The sequence below is a fragment of the Megalobrama amblycephala genome, linkage group LG8 (assembly GCF_018812025.1).
Source record: "Megalobrama amblycephala isolate DHTTF-2021 linkage group LG8, ASM1881202v1, whole genome shotgun sequence".
Taxonomy (NCBI): Eukaryota; Metazoa; Chordata; class Actinopteri; order Cypriniformes; family Xenocyprididae; genus Megalobrama; species Megalobrama amblycephala.
This window is the reverse complement of record NC_063051.1, coordinates 30,636,968-30,660,370: the sequence shown is the minus strand read 5'-3', so window position 1 is coordinate 30,660,370 and position 23,403 is coordinate 30,636,968. Positions and strand designations below refer to the sequence as shown.

General features: G+C 38.4%; 1 protein-coding gene across 24 annotated transcripts in view; it reads right to left on the bottom strand.

Annotated features, from left to right (window-relative positions):
• lrrfip1b (leucine rich repeat (in FLII) interacting protein 1b) overlaps positions 1-21,184 on the bottom strand; it is a 42,492-nt gene extending 21,308 nt beyond the window's left edge. For all 24 annotated transcript variants that reach the window (XM_048200494.1, XM_048200500.1, XM_048200508.1 and 21 more), the window contains exons 1-2: positions 20,611-21,184; positions 1,684-1,770 (exon numbers count right to left, since the gene is read on the bottom strand). In XM_048200494.1, coding sequence (XP_048056451.1) covers positions 1,684-1,770; positions 20,611-20,700 — 177 coding nt within the window. In that variant the 5' untranslated portion in view covers positions 20,701-21,184. The remainder of the gene's footprint in view (positions 1-1,683; positions 1,771-20,610) is intronic.
• Between the last annotated feature and the right edge of the window lie 2,219 nt (positions 21,185-23,403).

The window sequence follows — 23,403 nt, the reverse complement described above, 5'->3', positions numbered from 1 at the left end:
AGTAAAATATCTAGCTACCTCCAGAACACCTTCCGTATTCAACTTACGAAGAAAGTGTAACTGACGTTGTGAAGTTGAATACGGAAGGCGTAGGATGTAGCATAAGCGTTTTGAACAGCAAGAGGCCTTACACTTTCTTCGTAAGTTGAATGAATTACAGATATTTTACTTCATAACTTGTTAAATATGGATATTTTTTTTACACAAATGCATCACTTCGCTTCAGAAGGACTTTATTAATCCCTCGGAGCCGTTTATGATGGATGGATGTGGATGGAAGCACTTTCTTCAGCTCATACTCATTGATATCGCTCACTGTCATTATAAAGCTCGGATGCGTCAGGATATTTATTAACACATCTGTTCATCAGAAAGAAGAAAGTCATTTACACCTAGGATGGCTTGAGGGTGAGTAAAGCTTGGGCTGATTTTCATTTTAAAGTGAACTAATCCTTTAACTCTTTCCTCACCATTGATGGAATTTTCCGGCAATCTATATTTTCACTGTTATATGGTAGGGGGCGCTGTTATGCATCTTCTGAAAGAGTACAGAATCTCCCGATCAAAACATTCACAAAAAAGGAAGAAACAAGCATTAAAGCATTGGTTATGCACGGTGTTGACAAAAATGTAATTTTCTCAGCTTTTTGTTCAAAATGGTGCTTTTTTAATGAAATGATAAAAAAGAATGCGTGAAGCTAGAATAAAATGTTTGTTGTTGTTTTAAGCAGAGGCTCTGTTCTTTCTTTTGATATATTGCATGTTCAGATATTCATACAATAAAATATTCCGGAGGCCATGACATTTTTGTGAAAATGATCAAAAAATGCTGGCAGTGGCTGGCAACTTTTATAAAAAATATTACTATTCTACTGTATTTTTCATTAAATAAATGCACTCTTGGAGACTTTCTTCAATTAAAAAAAAATTACTGACCCCAACCTTTTGAACAGTAATGTATAATCTGTACAATATATATTTAAACACACACAACAGCACTGCACTCTCTAAATGACAACCCCAAATATTTTCACTATTACGCTAAATATTATCAAAGAAGCTATTCTGAAATATGATACTCTCAAAAATATCACATGACAATACAATTACTAAATAAAGGTAATAACACTCACCTCATAAGCCATACTCTGCGCTACATACATATCACATATTCATTTTACTATTACAGACAAAGATAAACACCAGCACATGATCACATGATCACATGCATCCCACCTTTTTTTGTCTATATGCTAAGCAAAACCTTTATACAAGAAAAATGAATATTTATACGCTATTTTCTCTGTGTCACAACTTCAAGACTGGTTTAGAAGGTTTATGTGTTTCTGCTCCAATTCAATTCTGATTTTGTTTAGGCTTTTTTTTTTTTTTTCAGCAAAAACAGATAAAAGTAACTGTCAATATTAAGTTACTCAATATTCTGAATATCAACACTGTTGCACAAGGCACAAGATATTGAATATTTTTCTATGCCAATTATTTAGTATTATTTACTGACATAATATATTTTCTAAATCAAAATTTAGTAATTACACTCTTTCTTGTATAATTTTGCTTAAATAAAGCTAGTGAGAAACACTCTATATAGAACCGTACAATACAGGCTATTTCTTATAGCCTAAGAAGACCTGTAACTGTCTGCCAAACAGATTATCTCCTGACCTCTTTCTGTTGCCTCTCCAATTCCTTCATACGGATTTCTCGAGCTTCTGCCCGGGCTGCCCGTTTAGCTGCCAGTCTTGCCTCCGCCTGGAAGAAAGACAGAGAGAGAGAGAGATTTAGAGTCAGAACTGCTATACTAAAAATACTAATCACATAAAGCATTTTTTTTTTATATTCAATCAATACAAATGAAAGTCAAGACTATTTACAAGTGTCAGTGTGAGTGAGAAAGGCAATCTGTATGAGAGAAAAACCTTTTCTGCTTGAGTTCTATACAGAGCAAAAGCTAATATTGAAGTTGAGGAGAGTTCTTGGAATGTAATCTAATTAAGCTATCCACAGACTTTCAGTGATTAATCCATTATAGTTTTAATCTCATCATTGACTTCATTGACGTGAGGGGGTGGAAGTCCCGTGGAAATGAGCACCGATCAGCAGCACCATAACTAAGATTAAGAACCATTAGAAATTACTGTTTTTACTAGAACAACAACAAAATCAACATGATGGTCAAGGAAAAATATAATCGACTGTTATATAACCATAAAAAGAGTCATGAATTGTAATATTGTAAACTGTGAACACAAACACAGATTGTGAACTAAAGTTACCAGTTAAGCACACACACACACACACAAGCAGTGCCAGGAAGGAATAGCTCACTCACTGCCTCCAAGCTGCCATTTCCGGTCAACATGTGAAACCCAAAGCATAACAGAGGACAAAAAAACTGCTGCTCAACAACCCAACTGATGTACATCATTGTAAACTCTTACTATCTGTCACCATTTTTGGTCCTCACGCTTCAAATTCATTGTACAAAAACAAACAAAAAAGGCTTCAAATTGAACATTGCAATTTTCTAATATTATCATGTTGTGTTCTTTACAGTGTTTGGTTTATAAATGTATCTTGAATTTAAATGGCATCCTGCTCTTGGCAGCCAATAATTTGCAGTGGAGAACACATTGTGGTCGGCACAACCCATGTTTATCATTGCAAGTGAGCCTGGGTCACATTTTTCTATTAATATTTTCAATCAATCCTTTTGTTCTTTGTCCGGAAATGTGAATTTTGCATTCACAATGCCATATTTACTTTAAACAAACTTATGGTATATAAGTTTCTCATTATCTGTCGTTTTGTTTTTTGTTTTTTTTGGCATACTCATCCATGTTTTTGCTATGGAAACTAAGTGATAATTTAGGACTCACTAGGGGGCAGTGTTTTAAATGTAGGCCTCTTACTCAAAACAAAATAGTGAATAAATTACCCAAGCATTTCTCCTTCATACTGGAAATAAATAAATAAATAAATAAAACTGACTAATAAACTGATCATGCTATAGGCCTACTCTACTAGAGTAAAATAGCACACTATGTAGTTGTTATCATTACCCATTAACCTAACAAAAGAAAGACTACAGTTACAGAATACTGTCATATAACGGACATGTTTGAAAGCCTAGTGGGGAGGAAATTCCCTATTGGTCTAGAAAACAAAAGTCCAGTGGAGAAGCCATTATTTAAGGTAAAAAAAAAAAAGATTAAATTTGGATATATATACATATATAAAATGCAACAGTTCTTTCTGGTTCTTGAATCTGATTGGCTGAGAGCCATGCAATATTCCCTCAGTACTGGAACCGTTTCACCATTTTTTATCACTCCGCTTGTGGCGACTTTAGTGGTGGTCGAGCAAATCCTCAATATTTTTTTTACAAATACTACTGTTGTTATGTCACGGAATATAGAGAGTTTTTTAGATTAATATATAGTTATTTAGACCTCACATATGTGACTCATATGTAAACATAGAGCCTATTTTACAATTTGTTTAGACGCTTTAGCAGATGTGAGCTCCAGGCAGGCAGCAGACGTTCAGTGCTCGTGTACCCGCTGAGAACAGCTTCATCTCAGCCAGTCCTTTGAGAATTTAACACTGGCTCTTTTGAAGATAGTGGTTAAACATGAGATATAATTCATTTGGGGGATATAAATGATTTGGGTTAAGGGGAAAATTAAGTTTCATAACTTTATATTTAGGCTATATTTAACTTGAATCCTGTACTAGAGTGCTGATTTTGTACATTTGACTGAATTGCTTGTTTGTTTGTGTTATTTCCTATTGTCTAATGGCTATTGTTGTTAATTTAAATATTATTGTTTAATAACTATTATTCGGACTGAATGCAATTCTACGCCTTTCAAAAGACATATACATATGAATATATTTAGACCACTTAACTTAGTGAGTGCTATCAGCATAACAAAAAATGTTTATGGAACAAATCGCATATATCCTGCCTTTAATTGTCTGTTTAATATATCCTACATATGTAAACAGAACTGCTTTCACATTAGAGCTTTTGGTGCAGTCCATTATATAAGGTATAAAGCACAATGGGAATAGAGACCAGTGGTGTCATGGGGAAACAGTCTCTGTTGAATCAAATTAGTAAATTCCGTTGTGCTACCTTTTTGTTTTACCCCAATATTGCTTATTAAAGTAGCATGAAATACATGTTTGATTTTATAAGCTCCGGAAGAGCACGAGTTTTGTTGTTCAAGCAATATATCCATACAGACAGCATATATAGGCTAATGCACTGTATGAAGTCTGGCTAAATCTATGACAGAGTGGACAGAATAACAAGCTTGCCAGCGACACAAACAGACTGTTAGAAAGCAGCTCTGGTTCTTTTGTTTGAACAAGTCACAACTCATTGAATAAGGGGCTTTAGACAAGCCTCTGGCCTAGATCCTGCCAACCATGTCCACTGGCCTGTCAACAGCATGCAGGGAGCTGGAGTTCACACTGCTCAGCAGAGCAACTCTCACACGCTACTGAATATCAGAGACATACCAATAGAAAATGTGGAACAGACAGAAAAATGGTTAAAATATAAATGGTATAATTTTACCAATAGATTATTTTAAAGCATAATCCAAGGAAAAAAGTTCATTGCAATGCACAAAACAGTCTGCCGTGAACACTGCAACAATATTACAGTAATATAGTCCTCTGAGGTAATTTTCAGTACAATCGATACTGAAAAGACACAAAATGGCACCAGTTTTATTTGTACGAAACAAGAAAGAAATGGTACGCAGTGTGTTGAGCATCTGTTTCACTTAAGGCCTGTTCACACCAAGACAAATGATGAAAATTACGATGTGTCAATGTGTCTACTCAGACTGACCTAAATATTTGTATGCCATCAATGTGACAACTTTTTATTAAGAAAGGTTCTAATCTATTTTCCATCACATTTTGAAGAAAACTGGCCAACCATTGACATTTGTTTTTGTTTTGTTTTATTATACACGGTCTAGTTTACTTATGAGTTTTGTTCAGTCCTCATTGCTTTCTGTGTGACATTCTCTCCTTGTCTAATCAGTTGTCATAGTCGCTGATTGAGTTATCCAGGTGTTGTGTGTTGTGTTAACGATCTCTGTGTGAACTTAAGCCCTCAGTTTACTCAGTTCTGTGGCATCTATGTAACATGGTTGTTGTTTCCCCTGAACTTTTCCCTGTGTTCTTCTGTGGATTATATTAAAGACTCCTTTCGTGCAATTTGTCTTTGTGAGATACTTTACTACAGCGACGCGTGACAGAACACGGAACCCTCTAAAAACGAGTATATTTAAAGCTGCAGTCCGGCATTTTTCCTCTTTGTCGCCATCTCTGTTTGAAACCTTCAATTGCAGTCATATGCAGAATTGTTATTGTTACGTGGGTTGTACATCGGCACGGCGAACCAGCGTTTTCACCTTGGCGCAACGCTCCCTCGGCTTCACCATGGACTGTCATCCCTCAAGCTCCACCGGGGTCCTTCATTCTTTTGACCTTACCTTGTTCCATAATTTCTCTGGCTTTGCCTCGGACTTCTTTGCCTCGATCCTCTGCCTCTCTGGCTTCGCCGGGCCCCACCTTCACTCCAGTTTGGCCATTGTCTTCAATCGCTCCGTCTCTGCCCTGGTCTGTCAAGTTCATGCCTTCGCCTCAGTCACGCCCACCTGCAGCTCCACCTTGGCTTTCAGGACTTTCTGTGTCACCCTGGCTCTTCAGGTGTTCAGCTCCACCCTGGTTCCCTCTTTCATCATCTCTGCCTCAGTTGTCCCCGTGGTTTTGTCTGTGCACCCTAGGTCTACACCATGGCTTCTCCCATTATCGGCTCCACCAGGGACTGTTATTTCTCTTTTGTTTTGCCCCTCGTTGAATGAGTTACCCAGGGGGTGTGTTACTCTGTACTCTGTGTGTACTTAAGCCCTCAGTTTACTCAGTTCTGTGTTCCATGGCGTCTATGTAACGTGGTTATTGTTTCCCCTGAACTTCTCCTGTGTTCTTCTGTGGATTATATTAAAGACTCCTTTTGTGCAATTCGTCTTTGTGAGATACTTTACTACAGCGATGCGTGACAGAACACGGAACCCTCTAAAAACGAGTATATTTAAACATAGATACAACTGTAATCCATCTATACCTCCTCCCAGAACAAAGACCATATTTGGAGTATTTCTTTTGGATGCGCTAGCTTGGAGGATCCCTTTATACAGCCTGCGAAACAGAACCCAGCCAGCGACCAGCCGTGTCCGCATCGGAGCAGCAACCAGTGCTGAGATAGAGCAAACCCCAGAGGCTGAAGTTATCCCAGAGTTTGAATCAGTCAAGGTGTGTGAACCAGGTGTTACATCCGTCATTAGGGTATGTTAGTGGAGTTTGTGGGGATAGAGTGGAGCACCGCCCACAGTCCCGCCACTGAGGTAAAGTTGTCCCTGGGCTCAGGATATTTGGATGAATGTTTGGAAGAGGTTTTTCCCCAGAGTCTCCTGTCCCCACTGGTTCTGTCCGGCCTAAGATCTCCTGCATCTCTTGTGTGCCCACCCAGCCTCCCTCTCCCACCGCCTCCTTCAAAGTCTACCAGTTCTCTAGTCCTGCCTTTTGCTGGTTTCTGTCAGCCCCTCAGCGCTTCTTCAGTTGGCTCAATCATGTGCTGCTGATCCACTTCAGGTATTCCAGATCACAGAGCTTTCTTGGTCAGAGGATCCCATCTCCACCTCTAGCCATCGAGCTCTGGACTCCACCTCAGCCCTCCGACCCAGCGGCTTCAACTTGGCGCAACGCTCCCTCGGCTTCACCATGGACTGTCATCCATCAGGCTCCGCCGGGCTCCCTCATTCTTTTGACTTTACCTTGTTCCATCGTCTCTCTGGCTTCGCTTCGGACTTCCTTGCCTTGATCCTCTGCCTCTCTGGTTTCGCCGGGCCCCACCTTCACTCCAGTTTGGCCATTGTCCTCAATCGCTCCGTCTTTGCCCCGGTCTGCCTTCGCCTCAGTCGCACCCACCTGCGGCTCCACCTTGGCCCTCCGGACTTTCTGTGTCACCCTGGCTCATGAGGTGTTCAGCTCCACCCTGGTTCTCTCTTTCACCGTCTCTGCCTCAGTCATCCCCCTGGTTTCGTCTGTGCACCCTAGGCTTCTCCCGTCATCAACTCCATCGGGGACTGTTATCTCTCTTTGTTTTGTTTTGCCCCTCTCCAGCTACACATCTTCCAAGAGCCCCTCCCACCTTCCCTCCTTTGTACTTTTTTTGCAGCACGAGGACGCACCAGAAACGAAAAGTTGTGCACCACTCTGCTTTTCCATAAGCGCCATTCTCATTCAGACCACCCACCGTTTATTTGCATTTATCCGAAACAAAATTTGCACCAAATTTTGGTGCCAAAAATTTTTGCTAGTGTGAAAGGGCCTTTACCTAGATGAGGGGTCTGATATACAGTGTTGCCATGGTTGATGGTGAATAATATCAGAGTGCTGGATTGTGCCCAAACAAAATCAAGTTCCAGGGAGCCATGCAATAATATGTGATCTCCATTTTGTGAACAACCTTTAAAAATCTTTGTCATTTTATTTATTTATTTGTGCATTCTCAGTTTTACCATAGTGTAGTCATGTTAATAATCCAAGTGGACACAATGGTTATCATCTGTATATTTTGTAAAAGAAAATGAACAACCCAGCTAGTTAACAAGTGTAAGTTAAGCAACAATATTAGGCTAAAGATTCTAATGGAAACAAGAAGAGTCCCAACCACAGTTTGAGAAATGTAATTCCAAAAGTTTCCATGCCATAATGTCTATTGAAATACTGCACCAACAGTTACAGTCTAAACACATGCACATGCCAGTAGCTCCACAGGTCAAAACCCTTTGATCAGTGACTCAGCTTGAGACACATGTGTATGCGATAAACTGGTGCCTTATCAGTCATACCAGACTTGTGTGCATTCTCCACTTGAGACCAGGGATTTTTGTTGGTTTCATGCGTTATTGCAGAACTAAATTGTAGTGAAATAACATTATTACTGCTAATGCAATATTAAGCGTCTTTAATTATGAAAGGCTCCAGCTTCACTGATTGTCTCAGCTGTCATACATGAATGATTTCTAAAGCACTAAATCTTCTTGCAGACACTCTACCAAAGAGAAGAAAGAAATACAGTCACTGCAATCTGCTGCGTTTTCTTCGTTGGCTGTATTCCCTTACTGGGGGAGCTATATTTTGAGCTTTAATGTTCAGTTTCTGGTTTCGTTAAACACCGCTCTGTAAAAACAGACTAAAAGTCACTGCTATTAGAGGGATTTGAGGTTCTGTGAGGGGAAGACACAGTGCCTGTCCTAGATCAAGTATGAGCGTGGCAGAATCTGACAGATGTTCCTTTCCTCCTCAGCTGTGTCAGGACCTACAGCCCTCCCTATGGAACCATAAGGAACTAGATTCTTTCAGAGCCAGGAAAGACATCAACTCAGCGAACTCACATAAGAGCAAAGGGACAGTACAGTGCTGTGTACACTACCATTCAAAAGTTTGGGGTCAGTAAGATTGTCCTTTTAAAAGGAAATGAATACTTTCATTAAGAAAGGATGCATTAAGTTGTTTGAAAGTGACAGTAAAGAACTTTATGTTCATCAAAGAATCCTAAAAAAAAAAAAAAAAATGTATAAAGATTTGCACAAAAATATTAAGCAGCTGTCACAGTTATGTTCAGTTTGCTTTCTTCAGTATTACTTGGTCTTTGTTTCCCGCAACTCATCTGTTTCCATGGACACTAACTCATCATTACAGCTGATCATCATTTAGTTCATCACCACTGTGTATTTAAGTTCCTCCTTGTTCACTCTTTAGTTGTCGGTTGTTATTTGTGTTTATGCAAGCTGTTATGCTCTCTAGCCTTTTGTTTAATAAACCTCATGCATATTTTATAATTCTGTCGTCTATCTTCATCACTTCAGACCTCGTGTGAAAGCAGCAAAACTGTTTTCAGCATTGATAATAATAGGAAATGTTTCCAAATGAGCAGCAAATCAGCATATTAGAATGATCTCCGAAGAATCATGTGACACTAAAGACTGCTGAATGGTTGCTTAAAATTCAGCTTTCCCATCAGACTTAATAAAACTAACTAAATAAAGCTGTTATTTTAAATTGTATAATATGTGACAACATTACTTTTTACTGTCTTTTAATTAAATTAATGCAGCTTTGGTAAACATGAAAAAATCTGACCAACCCAAAAACAACAATAAACAATTTACCAAAAAAAAATCTGAAAAAAAAGATAAACATTATGTTGTATTTCTTGGCAGAATACATTATCTTGAGAAACGTGACAAAAATAGGCCAACATATTTAAAATATGGCAGCGGCTATTTACACTAAGTGCAAAAGCGATAGATGCCATTTACATTAAGTGAATATAGCAATATATTCTATTTACACTAAGTGACAATAGCAGTATTTTCTTAGCGATATGCTATTTACACTAGTTGAAAATAGCGATAGATTCTATTTACACCATGTAAAAGAATTAGTTCTTTGCAATAAGAGTAAATAGTAATTAGATGCTATCTATACTTATATATTGGCAGATACTATTTGCACCTCAGGATTTTTGGACATTAACAGGATGCAATAATATCATAGAGTGTAAATGATTATATTTATTAAAATTATTAAATAGATGCTGCCTTATTGGGAGAATAAAAACCCTCCTACACCTTCCCCTAACCCTACCCAATAAACACTTTTAATATTATTGAACACTCGTTCGCAGTTTATTTCCACTTTTAGAACATCATTTTCATTTTTATTGAAAAAAAAAAAGCGAGCTCGGCAAAAGGCGGATTCGAACCTGCGTCGATCATGTTAAAAGCCAGGTCTGCGAGCCTTACTTGCTAGTGCTGTACCACTGAATTCTCTGTGTGTTTTTTAAGACTTGAGTGGCCCAATCAAACATTGGTGGGTGGAGCTAGTGTAAATAGCATTTGTCAACAAGGGACGCTATTTGCAGTTAGTGTAAATAGACACTCTGTTAAAGGTAAAAAAATATTTGCTGATAGTGACAGTTAGGAAAACATTCCACATGCAGTTTTAATCAGGACAGAAGTGGTTGAAAGTGGCCAAAGAGACAGATTAACATAAAAGGTGGAAACGAGTATCTCCCTCGTCCACTTGTGATCTGATCAACCAAAAACAGGGCCAAACTCATTCAGTTGAACCATTCAGAGCCGTTACTGAGTTTACAACTGACTCCCTCACTAAAACATGAGTCAAAATGAAAACTCTAACACACTTCATTTCTGCCTATCTTGGAAAAAATCTTACAAAGCATCAATATTTATCTGGCACAAGTACAATCAGGATCAGTATTGTGTGAACATTAAATTTATGATTCTGTAAACATTCATTTGTTCCTAAATGATTTGTGCAGTCTGGAGCCCAGATTCTACAACTCACACATTGCTGCTTAATCATATTTTGCTGTGTGAAGCAAAATGTCTATCATAATCCAAACACCATATTCAGAAGAGTTTAATCTACATAGATTAATGATTTAACTACTTGCACTTACAAGTAGAGCCTGTACTTAGCATAAAATGTGCTTGGGACTGTATACTTGTTTGTGCATATATTTGCATGTGCAAATCTCTTCCAGCCATTTACTGAGATCCAAGAAGGGTGAGAGGTAAAATTGATTCAAATTGCTGCAGTGGAACTTCTAAATATCTGAGATCAAACTCATGCTTTGGCAGCCCCATGTGAATTAACTTTACCTCACAATCTGCTGCTGGGCAGACCAGCTCAGAACAGACTCTCTTTCAATTAGACAATCCAACAACAAAATCACATAGCCTTAATATATTCTTGATCTATTGTAGAGAACTTCTAGCATGGAAACATTTAGTCAGTTTTATATGCAGTCAACATGGCAGAAAAGAAGTAGGCCGTTTCAGGCCCAGCACATTCACGCTGGGTGTCTTTGGAGACCATTAACACACAGAGTATTAGCCTCCAAAGCAAACAAGCCTGCACCTCACAGCGATATTTAACATATGTGGCTCAGAGCAAGGCTGCAAAATGAACTTTGCATAGGGACTGATGGAACAAACAACAAGAGCGTTCCTCCTCCTCCGCAGTCTTGCGGAGGGGTTAATTTGAATATCAAGTATGCTGACTCACAATTCACTCAGATCACAAATGTGTGTGTTTGCGTGGACTGGGACTGAAGTGACTCACCAATACAGATTGAAATTTATAGGAAAGCACAAGCGAATCATTAAAATAATCAGTGCAGATTAATAAACATTTTTGAAAAAAAAATTTCAAGAAAATTTATTGACTCTAAAAATATCACGTGTTCTAACCATACATTTTACACCGGGCTGCGTCACAAACGAGGGTCAATTCAACGCTGGATTTGCACAAAAGATGAACATGACGGCACATGCTAGTGGATGAGTTGAATCAACTCCACAGCAACTACATCAATTTATCCACTAACCATTCAGAAACGTCTAAAAGTTGTAACTTCTTCCTGAGTCTCTCCATCAGTGTCGACTCCGGTTTGAACAATGTAAGGCTGAACACTTTCGTCATTTTGGCTGCGTGAGATTCTCCAGCTTTGTTGTTGTTGAGCTGTTAAAGCTCCGCCCTCTTCTGGAAAGGGGGCCGGGAGCAGCAGCTCATTTGCATTTAAAGGGACACACACAAAAACGGTGTGTTTACCCAAATAGGGGCAAATTTGACAAGCTATAATAAATGATCTGTGGGGTATTTTGAGATGAAACTTCACAGACACATTCTGGGGACACCAGAGACTTATATTACATCTTGTAAAAGGGGCATTATAGGTCCCCTTTAATAAGATAAAAGATAAAAAAATCAGTCATTGACCCAGTCGTAAAGCTGATTCTGAGCAAATGTAATACAGAATTATAGGGAACGAGTTGTTTTTGTTTTCTAGGTGACAGTGCAGGAGATTAGACGGTCATGGAGAGTAACTCCAGACTAATCTGCTCTTAGAGCGCAATGCAGGCCCATAACGCATCACTTCCTGTCTGCTCCTCACCTCAGTCTACCCAGCAACTTAATCGCAGGCTTACTGCAACCCCCTAACGCGCACGCTCCCGAAGGCCTACAACATCACCTTCCACTGCACCACAGAGAGCAGAATAGGCTGATATATGACCCTGCATGACTAACGGAATAACTGCCTCTGCATTCCTGGCACTTTACACTGGAAACTGTCATCAGTAGTCCTGAAAGGGAATACATTTTCATTGTCTGAGGAGTTTCAATGAAAGCGTCCAAAATGATGCACAGTAGTGAAGCTCCTAAAGGGGCGATTAACACAGGATGTTGTGGAGAGGCTTAAAGGATGCAGGTCAGTGGGTGGTGGCTGGCCAATCTGTTGCTGCAGTGAGGCAGGGGCTAAATACTCTTCTATCACTAGGTCAGCTAAATTCTCTTTCCCTCAATGAGCCAAAAAACACACCTTTTCCTCCACAAACCAACCATCTATGCACACCTTGAAAATAGAATCACCATTGGCTGGTCATTTTCTTTTTAGGTTTACTTGCAGACTGTATTTATGCATGCATGCATGTATGTATGCATATGATTTGGAATGAATAATTTATATATGAATGATGTGGAATCTCTTCACAAAATGGCACAGCTTTTTACAAAGATACATTCACATGTGAAAGAATTTTAAAGCATAACAACGGAAACATAAGTCAATCAAGCATATATATACACTCTAAAAATGCTGGGTTAAAAACAACCCAAGTTGGGTTGAAAACGGACAAACCCAGCTAATGGGTTGTTTTAACTCAGTGGTTGGGTTGAATGTTTGCCAAACCTGTTGGGTAGTTTTATTTATCCCAAATATTGTTTAAAAATTACTGTATTGCTTGCTTAAAATGAACCCAAAATATGTTGGAAATTAACATTTATTAATAAGTTTAATGAATAAAAATTAAACAATAAACATTTATTAAATTGCTTAATAATAAATGTTCACTTTTGATTATTATTGTTGCCTCTATAATTATATGTCTGATTTTTAATTTCCAGCATATTTTGGGTTCATTTTAAGCCAGACATATAGTCATTTTTAAACAATAGTTGGGTTAAATAAAACTGTCCAGCAGGTTTGGGCAAACATTTAACCCAACCGCTGGGTTAAAACAACAAGATCGCTGGGTTTGTCCATTTTCAACCCAACTTGGGTTGCTTTTAACCCAACATATTTTAGAGTGTAGTATAAAACTTATGTAGCAATGCTTGACATTATTGTTCATTCTGAGTTTCTGTAAAAAATGAACAATAATAAAATACTACACTCTAAAAAATGCTGGGTTAAGAACAGCATTTGGGTTGTTTTAACCCAGCAGTTGGGTTAAACGTTTGACCCAACATTCTGGGTAGTTTTATTTAACCCAAATATTGTTTAAAAAATGACTATATGGCTGGCTTAAAATGAACCCAAAATATGTTGGAAATTAAAAATCAGACACATAATTACTAGAGGCAACAATAATAATCAAAAAGTGAACATTTATTAATAAGCAATTTAATAAATGTTTATTGTTTAATTATTATTCACTAAACTTATTAATAAATGTTCATTTCCAACATATTTTGGGTTCATTTTAAGCAAACAATACAGTAATTTTTAAACAATAGTTGGGTTAAATAAAACTACCCAGCAGGTTTAACCCAACTGCTGAGTTAAAACAACCCAATTGCTGGGTTTATCCATTTTCAACCCAACTTGGGTTGTTTTTAACTGGCTCTACTATGATATAAAAGGTCTGATAGGCTGCTGGGCTCATGAATAATGTGCTCTGCATTCACTCAAACTGTTTTGCTGAAATCAAAACGTGATGAGCGCTAGCCAATGTGATTGCTGCTTGCATATTATTCCCGCCCACTACCGAAGGAACCAGCTGGCAGTGGCTTCTGCTTAGTTATTATTATATTTGTGTCTTTTTGACAAGGGGAATATTATGTAGTAGTGCATTAGTATGTACTCTCTTTGTGTGTGTGTGAGAGAAACACAGAGCGCTCAAAGCCAAGCCAAGAGTTTATGATGTGTCAAATACGTTGTGAATAGGAATAGCGCTCTCATACACTAGGAATAGTGCACTCACTGTGCCGTAAAGCCACGGAGAGACAAACTCTCAAACGCTTAGTCAGAGTGTTCAAGTGTATGCAAGTGAAAACATATCCATGCTAAACTTCTTCTTAGCCTCTAACTAGCAAGTGAAGTCTAACAATTTATTAGCCAGTGTCTAAAGATAGACATTATTTAGTCACCTAGAGTGAAATGTGTGTGATTTACTTGCAGTGTAGACAATTGAAAACCCAACCTTTTTGCATTAATCACAGTCAAACGCCTTCACAAGGTCCCAAATGCCATGCTAAACCTACGTGGTCTACCTCAAAATCCACACTTCGATGACGTTATTTCACATAAACTATCCAGTAAAGTTTCTCTGGAGCCTGCATCAGTGCTTCTGCAAAGTGGGCGGTCGTGAGATCCCTAAAATATCCAATGGGATGTTCTACGGTCTCACAGGCACACGAGCCATGGCAGGTCTGCAAGACCATAAGTACATATCAAGAGCGCCATTTGGAACGAAGCCTAAGACGTACAGCCTTAAAGGCTTTCTGCTTCCTGTAAGGCAGTAAGTGGAAAAAGAGTCGAATGTGAATGGAGTCCAAAGTTCCAATGGAGTCCACATGCTGTGACTGAGGTAGATGTTAAATTTGGATCATGAGATGTGATTTCTGCTTCTGTGCAACTAAGACGCAGTAAAGTTATTTCACTTGGAAAGAGGTCGGTCATAGAGTTCAAATAACATCCACTTGATTCTCAACGACCACATGCATTTCTCTCCATTCTGCTAGATCTACATGAGTACCAAAAAGAAATTCATTTATTGGGGCTCATAATTAAAAATAATAACACTAATTTAATGTCTCGAGGGGAATGTCAATAAAAACTTTATTGACATTGAGGTAATTGTACAGCAAATTTTTCAGAAAAAAAGTTTTGTTTCTGCACCGGCAGGTTTTGATCGACTGAGGCGTAAGCTATTATTGCGGTCATTGCCTAATTTTTATGAGTGGAACCCTATCCCATGACTACGTTCACACTGTCAGTCCAAATTCAATTATTTGTGTATCTGAATGGAATCTGATCTAAATTATTGACCACACTGTGTATCGCAATGTGTGTGTCCCGTGCACCTCTTACGTTTTCCAGAATATTTGCATTGATTTCTATGGCAATGACATTGCTTTGGTAGGCATACCCCAAACACAACAACAGCAACGTAGAGGAGTTTGCAATACAGATGTTGTCTTATTTACAACATGACAGTACGCAACCACCGCGCGGGACTACTATGCCTTCTGAGGCAGTGGCAGAAACATAGGAGGCTGGTTTGCGTGGCTTTATTCCAAGCTGTCATCTCCGCCGGTCTCAAAAAATTGTCACCATTATTTCTGTTTAACCGTCACTTTGCAACAACACAGCCTTGTTTCTGCAGCGACTTTCAGCATGTTTCCTATAACAACGTCTGACCTCACTGAGAAAGTGACATACATAAACCACAAGAAATCAAATTAGAGCGGTCAAACTGAAACAGATTTCCAGAAATGCAATTTGAATAGGATTTCAAACCACAACTGTTCAGATCTGATGTGATTTGTAAATGCATTTCATATTACTTTTTTTGACATTCACACCTTTTTAAATATGATCAGATTCCAATCAGATATGCACAAAAATCACATTTAAACTTACAGTCTGAACGAGGCCGTGCCCCCAACCCTAGATCATACCATTTATGCTGGCTGTAATGTGAGCAGTTTAAGCTCAGAGACAGAAGAAGCCAAAAATCTATCCAGACAATATAACAAGTATTGTTTAGGCTAAATAAAAACATTGAATTAAAGGGGACCTATAATGCCCCTTTTACAAGATGTAATATAAGTCTCTGGTGTCCCCAGAATGTGAAGTTTCAGCTCAAAATACCCCACAGATCATTTATTATAGCTTGTCAAATTTGCCCCTATTTGGGTGTGAGCAAAAACACGTCGTTTTTGTGTGTGTCCCTTTAAATGCAAATGAGCTGCTGCTCCCCGCCCCCTTTCCAGAAGAGGGCGGAGCATTAACAGCTCAACAACAACAAAGCTGGAGAATCTCACGCAGCCAAAATGAGGATTGTCAGTAACGGTGTTCAGCCTTACATTGTTCAAACCGGAGTCGACACTGATGGAGAGACTCAGGAAGAAGTTACAACTTTTAGAATGAAACTGGACGTTTCTGAATGGTTACTGGATAAATTTATGTAGTTGCTGTGGAGTTGATTCAACTCATCCACTAGCATGTGCCGTCATGTTCATCTTTTGTGAAAATCCAGCGTTGAATTGATCCTCGTTTGTGAAGCAGTCCGGCGTAAAATGACGGCATGACAACAACACTCTACTACAACAACTCTTCCTCTTCTCTAAAGCAGCCCAACATGGCCTCACCCCCTTTGTTGGTGTTCACGAGGGCAGGGTTTATGTAAATTTTAGGGTTAGTGATGTCATTAACCCGGGAAGAAGCACCAAATCCAACACCCAATCTCACCACTTCTGCAAACAGTGTGATCAAGCTTGTACAGAGTCTTGCTGTTCCCTAATGCCTGCTATATAAAAACAGCTCAGTTGGCAGAGATGTTGATTATACTTATTACAGATGAACCTTGTAAGTGCTGCATAGCTGTCAGATTGGCCCAGTGTCCTAATGACTCCATATCAGATTTCACGCCTAACTCATGCCTAAACAAAGCTGTCTAACATCGCATTTACATTATATGGTTCAAATGACCCAATTTCGATTTTTTCTTCCCATGTGGCTCAGATCGGATATGACCCATGAATGTGTAAGCAGGAAAAAAGCACATGGATTCCGATATTCTCAGATTGCTTTCAGGCCTCATTCATATGTGGAAATAAATCAATCAGATATATATTTGCATCTGCCATATAAGCAGACAGATCGGATATTCCTGAGTCGTATGTCATTGAAATGACGTCAACTCAGGTGGACACCAACCGAGATCACATGACTCTTTTCAATGTTCAGGCAACAAGGAAGGGCTCTCCTCTTTTTTCTCTGCCTTTAGAGACCAATGTTTTGCTGACCTTTAAAGATGTTTGGAAAGCAAAACTTGCATCTGTGTCCATTGCAAATCTCGCCATTTTACTTCCTTTTCGGCCTAAGCTTTTCCAGGTCAGTACATCTACCTTGAGTTGTTTCACCAAGTGTATAGTGTAAATGCAGATATCGGTCACTTTTAAAATAAGATGTAAGCTAGTTGTCAAAAAAAAAAAAAAATCTGATATAGTCAACAAATCGGAATTGGGCATCAAGACCTGCAGTGTAAATGCATACTGTTATGTTACTATGTGACTGTGCCTCTCCTGTCAAATACAAAGTTCACCAAACATTATTTCCAAACCTGTAAAACTTTCTTTCTTACATTGAAGACAAAAGAAATAATTTTAAATAACACACAGTTTTCCCCTGAATTACACTGACTGTGGACTAGTGAACAAATTATATGGATTTTTTGTGAACTGGATCAACTGAATCACGGAAAAGATCAAACTAAGTGCATGATTATTCAATCATTTTAGCTCCAGAAAGCACAAATCCAAGTGCATAATCAATTCAACTGTGCATGAATTGGACGGGCAGGGCGGATGTCAGTGTGACAAATTTCAGCCTGTTCATGAAAAATAGTTCACAAATTGACAACATTAATGATACTTTTATGGTACATTTTTGTGGATATTGAAAACAGCAGCCAGTTTAAAAAAAAATCACCTTTTGTGTTAAACAGATGAAGAAAAGACAATTTTGGTTTGGAATTGCATTAAGATGTGAAAATAATGACAACATTTTTAATTGATTTAACAATTCGACTCAATTCTCCCTGGTTTGAGCAATGGCTGAATGTGCAGTTTCAATGAGAAAGAAGAACAAAAAGAAAGGAAAAACATTAGAGGATTCAGGGACTGATTCATCCTGTGAGTTTAATAGAGGGTGTGTACAGAGTTTTACAAGAACACAAGGACCAGAGGGCAAATGATGCAAACCATCATTACATTTTCCATTCCTTAGCTGGAGCTAATTTTATGGACTAAATGTCCCTGATACATCCAAAGACTTTGCCTATTAAAGGAACAGTTCACCCAAAAATGAAAATTACCCCATGCTCCCATTTACTCACCCTCAAGCCATCCTAGGTGTTAATGACTATCTTCTTTCAGACAAACACAATTAGAGATATATTTAAAAAAATATCCTTGCTCTCCAAAGATTTATAATGGTAGTGAACTGGGGGACCTGTTTTGAAGCCAAAAACAAATGCATCCATCCATCATATATATAATCCATCCGGCTCCAGGGGGTTAAAGGGTTAGTTCACCCAAAAATGAAAATAATGTCATTTATTACTCACCCTCATGTCGTTCCACACCTGTAAGACCTTCGTTAATCTTCAGAACACAAATTAAGATATTTTTGTTGAAATCCGATGGCTCAGTGAGGCCTGCACAGCCAGCAAAGACATTTCTCTCTCAAGATCCATTAATGTACTAAAAACATATTTAAATCAGTTCATGTGAGTACAGTGGTTCAGTATTAATATTATAAAGCGACGAGAATATTTTTGGTGCACCAAAAAACACTAAATAACGACTTATTTAGTGATGGCCGATTTCAAAACACTGCTTCAGGAAGCTTCGGAGCACAAATGAATCAGCGTATTGAATCACGATTCGGATCGAGTGTCAAACTGCCAAACGGCTGAATCACGTGACTTTGGCGCTCCGAACAGCAGATTCGACACATTGATTCATTTATGATCCGAAGCTTCATGAAGCAGTGTTTTGAAATCGGCCATAACTAAATAAGTCGTTATTTTGGCGCACCAAAAATATTCTCGTCGCTTTATAATATTAATACTGAACCACTGTACTCACATGAACTGATTTAAATATGGCAAACGACCGTACGCAACAAGAGTAACCCATGACGCGATGTATGACGCAGGATGTAGGAGTATCGTAAGCTTAGACGCCTCTCACGGTTCAAACAAATATGGCTGAAGCTCCGCTTCTCTTATATCAAAATTCTCCAACATTTCTCTTTAAAATTTCTCATTTTAAACTTCTAATTCGTGACCGGTGTTTTGTTTTGCTCTATCCTCTGCGCTTCTGCATTCGTCATTGCATCATGCGTCGGGTCAGAGGTCACTCTTCCGCTGCAAATCGGCTGGAAGCTAGTTCTTATAGTTAATAGAGTTTTAAATATGGATATTTTTCTTACAAAAATGCATCGCTTTGCTTCAAAGGGCCTTTATTAACCCCCTGGAGCCATATGGATTACTTTTTATGATGGATGGATGCATGTATTGGATGCATACACTACGATTCTAAATCTTTGGAGAGCCAGGATATTTTTAAATATATCTCCGATTGTGTTAGTCTGAAAGAAGATAGTCATATACACCTAGGATGGCTTGAGGGTGAGTAAATTTTTGGGTGAACTATCCCTTTAAGGGCACCAGCTAAGAATCCAGATAAGGTCAAGGTCAATTAGAAGAAAGAAGTGTGATGGGGAAAATTGTGAGGATTCTTCAGTGAGGAAATGCTTTCCAGATGTGGTCAGTTGATCCAAAAGGTCACAGAGGTATTTAGGTGAAAACCTGCATATTTTTGTGGCACTAAAAACAAATCTCTGACTTGGGACATCTTCTGAAACATTATAACAACATCCATTAACTGTTTATAATAGATCATAACAGATGAGTATAGGTAAAAACAGCAAGCATTACTGCATTTATGACCCACATTTTCCTTTCAGAAAAGAAAGAAACCTAGTAGCTGCTTGTGTCTGCTTTTCATTAAGAACTGAAAACCGAGGATCACATGTGGCAGAGTATTTAAGTGATCAGCACCATTTGAGCTCTGTGTATTTTAAAACACATCCCTAAAGGCTATTTGGGCCATTCACTGGGTGTGATGTGCCGCATCAGAGCAGTTTGTGACGTCAGCATTTTCGTTTGATCTTCGCCTCGTGACGTCACGAGGCTGTGCAGGTATCCAAACATGAGGATGCTGTTGCTCAACTGCACTATAACGCTATTTCTATAGGGACAAATGATTGACTCGACTGTTTAAGACTGTAATTAACCTATTCTGCAATCATGTAGGTCATGCTAGCAACAATACCTCGATTCAGACTGCGACGAATAATGCGTTTTTGTCATTCACAAGAGCCTAATAATTGGGAGGGGAGGGGTTCAATGTTTCCCATTCACATTATTGAAGGACACGCGTCATCGTATCCGTGCTCATTTTTCCTTACTGCATGCGGAAAACGGGGAGCGAGGACAGAACAGCACAACCGACCCTTTCATAATTCATCAAGATCACTGGAGAAAATTTGGAGAACTCCAGACGACATTTTGCGCAGCATGATCGAGCGCGTGAAATGCTGGTCATCTGTCTTACCTCTCGAGCTATTTGACTGAGCGCATCATCCTCCGCCGATAGTTTCTCCCGGTTGGGAATTCTTTTCCTCCCCGTAACTTGAGTTGCCATTTTAAATTCCCTTATACTCTGGCACAAAAATGACCTCGCCAAACTGAAGAGCTGTGTTCAGCTGAGTGCAGATCAAAGATCACTATTCAAAGAGACATGGTCGTGAGTGACCAGCATTAATAAATGGTTATATTGTAACCACAAGCAAAAAAACGCAGAGCCCTAGGACACATCCTCCCTTTGATGACCCATCGTCTCCATGAAGCGCATGAATATATGGCGGGAGCCTGTTGCACATTCAAACGACACATCGATCTGTCAAAACATCACGGAAGATGACAGTCTGCTGATGAACACGATACACCATATACACTCCTGTGAATGTAAACGCTCATTCCTTTATATTCCTTCCATTCTAGCGTCAAACCAAACGAATAAAGAGTAAAGTTGTCGGTCCAGAGCTGCATTTGTTTCTAGGGCAAAGAGAACCGGATGATGAGCGGCCCTAGGATGAGAATAAAGCAGCCCAATGGCACACGGTCTGAGGGCTGGACGGACGCTGCGCTGAAAAGTGGGCGGAGCGTGTGGGCGGGGCCTATCTTTGCATTTTAATTATTTCCGTCTTCTTTCATTTAGGACAAGTTCGCAAAATATCTTCAGAATATTATTGTTGGATATGATTCACGCGCCATTTCTATCTATCTATCTATCTATCTATCTATCTATCTATCTATCTATCTATCTATCTGCTTTATTAGACAATTACAATGTCATATGTGACCCTAGACCACAAAACCAGTCATAAGGGTCAATTTTTTTTTTAAATTGAGATTTATACATCATCTAAAAGCTGGATAAATAAGCTTTCCATTGATGTATGGTTTGTTAGGATAGGATAATATTACTACACTCTTAAAAATGAAGTTTCAAAAAGGGGGTTTTCGCGTCGATGCCATGGAAGAACCATTTTTGGTTCCTCAAAGAACCTTTCATTGAGCAGTTCTTAACAGAACCATTTTTCCTTAATGGGAAGAACATTTTAATAATCTAAAGAACCTTTTGCATGATGGAAATGTTCCATGGTAGATAAAGGTTCTTTATAGAACCATCAATGCCAATAAAGAACCTTTATTTTTAAGAGTGTATTTGAAAATCTGAGAATCTGGAATCTGAGGGTGCAAAAAAATCAAAATATTGAGAAAATCACCTTTAAAGTTGTCCAAATGAAGTCCTTAGCAATGCATATCCACTCACAAAAATACATTTTTTTTATTTATTTATGGTAGGAAATATATAAAATATCTTCATAGAACATGATCTTTACTTAATATCCTAATGATTTTTGGCATAAAAGAAAAATGTATTGTTGGCTATTGCTACAAATATACCCATGTGACTTATAACTGGTTTTGTGGTCCAGGGTGATGTGATTTTCAAAGCCACCTATGGGAGAAAATGTTGTTATACATGTCTGACTGTATGTGTGATATTTCAGCAGCACACAATGGATTACCTGCAAAAGCCTGTAACGTGCTCAAAATCCTTAGTTCATCTCTCAAAACTAAGTATTTATGTCAATGAACATATCAGTGTCATCAGAATGACAAGTCCTTGTGTCACAAACAAAATGTTTAGTCATGTTGTCAATATAACAGTGTACTCTGTCAGTATGCCAAGATTTTGATGAAATTGAAATTTGACTGAAAATGCACAAGACTGCACTTTATCTCTATGGCATATACATTTCAACAGTACATATTTACACATTACTCTTATGTGGGATATTGATTGCAAGAGACTGGATAGGATTCACAGTTACACTTTTACAGTCTGTCTGTCAACAAATGACAGTACAATGTCATTGCGATATTGCAATATAAACATATATATATATATATACTGTAAACACAATCATACTATTACATTATGTCTCTATAATAAAGTATATTTATAAGGTAAAATGCAAGTGGACTAATGTAATATAGCATTACAGTAAGTACACAGTTTTACAGTAGTAAACATTGTCTGATTACACACCTGTTCTGTCTACAAACATGTGAATGATTGAGGACACAGTTGTTCTCCCAACATTCGTCTGTACCTTTCAACATAATGTCATGACCGAGAACATGAGCTACAATAGTGGCCATTATTTCATCAGAAACCTGTCTACAATCTTGGCCTCTTCTACCTCTTCCTCTGTTTGCCTCCACACATCCTTACTCCTCTTCTTCTTCCCAGCTGTTTGTTTCCTTTTTGTTCTTCCATTGTCAGAGTGTGTAATACTAAGTTGTGCTCTGTCTATATGCTTCCCAAATGAAGCTTCATGAGATGTACCGTTGAGCTATATTAGAGAACTGGTTGATAATTGGTTGATCTAATGCTTTACATTTTCCTTCATTAGTGAAATTCAGAATTCACCTCTGCAGTTCATCAATTCAAGACACAATTACAAAAAAGTCTAATAGAAATGTGTAGAAAATATGCTTAACAGTTTTGCATTCAATGACTTATGGAAGGAACTAATGCCTAGATGTTTTGAGGGGTAAGACTACACTGTAAAAAAAATCCCGTTGTTTCTACGGAAAAATACCGGCAGCTGTGGTTACCAGAATAATACTGTAAAAATGACATCAAACCGTAAACATACTTACGGAGTTACATGTGAATTTTACATTTTAAATATGTATATTTAACATTGGATTTCAGTACACTGTAAAAAATATCCCAGTAAAATTTACGGTAAAATAACGTATTTCATTA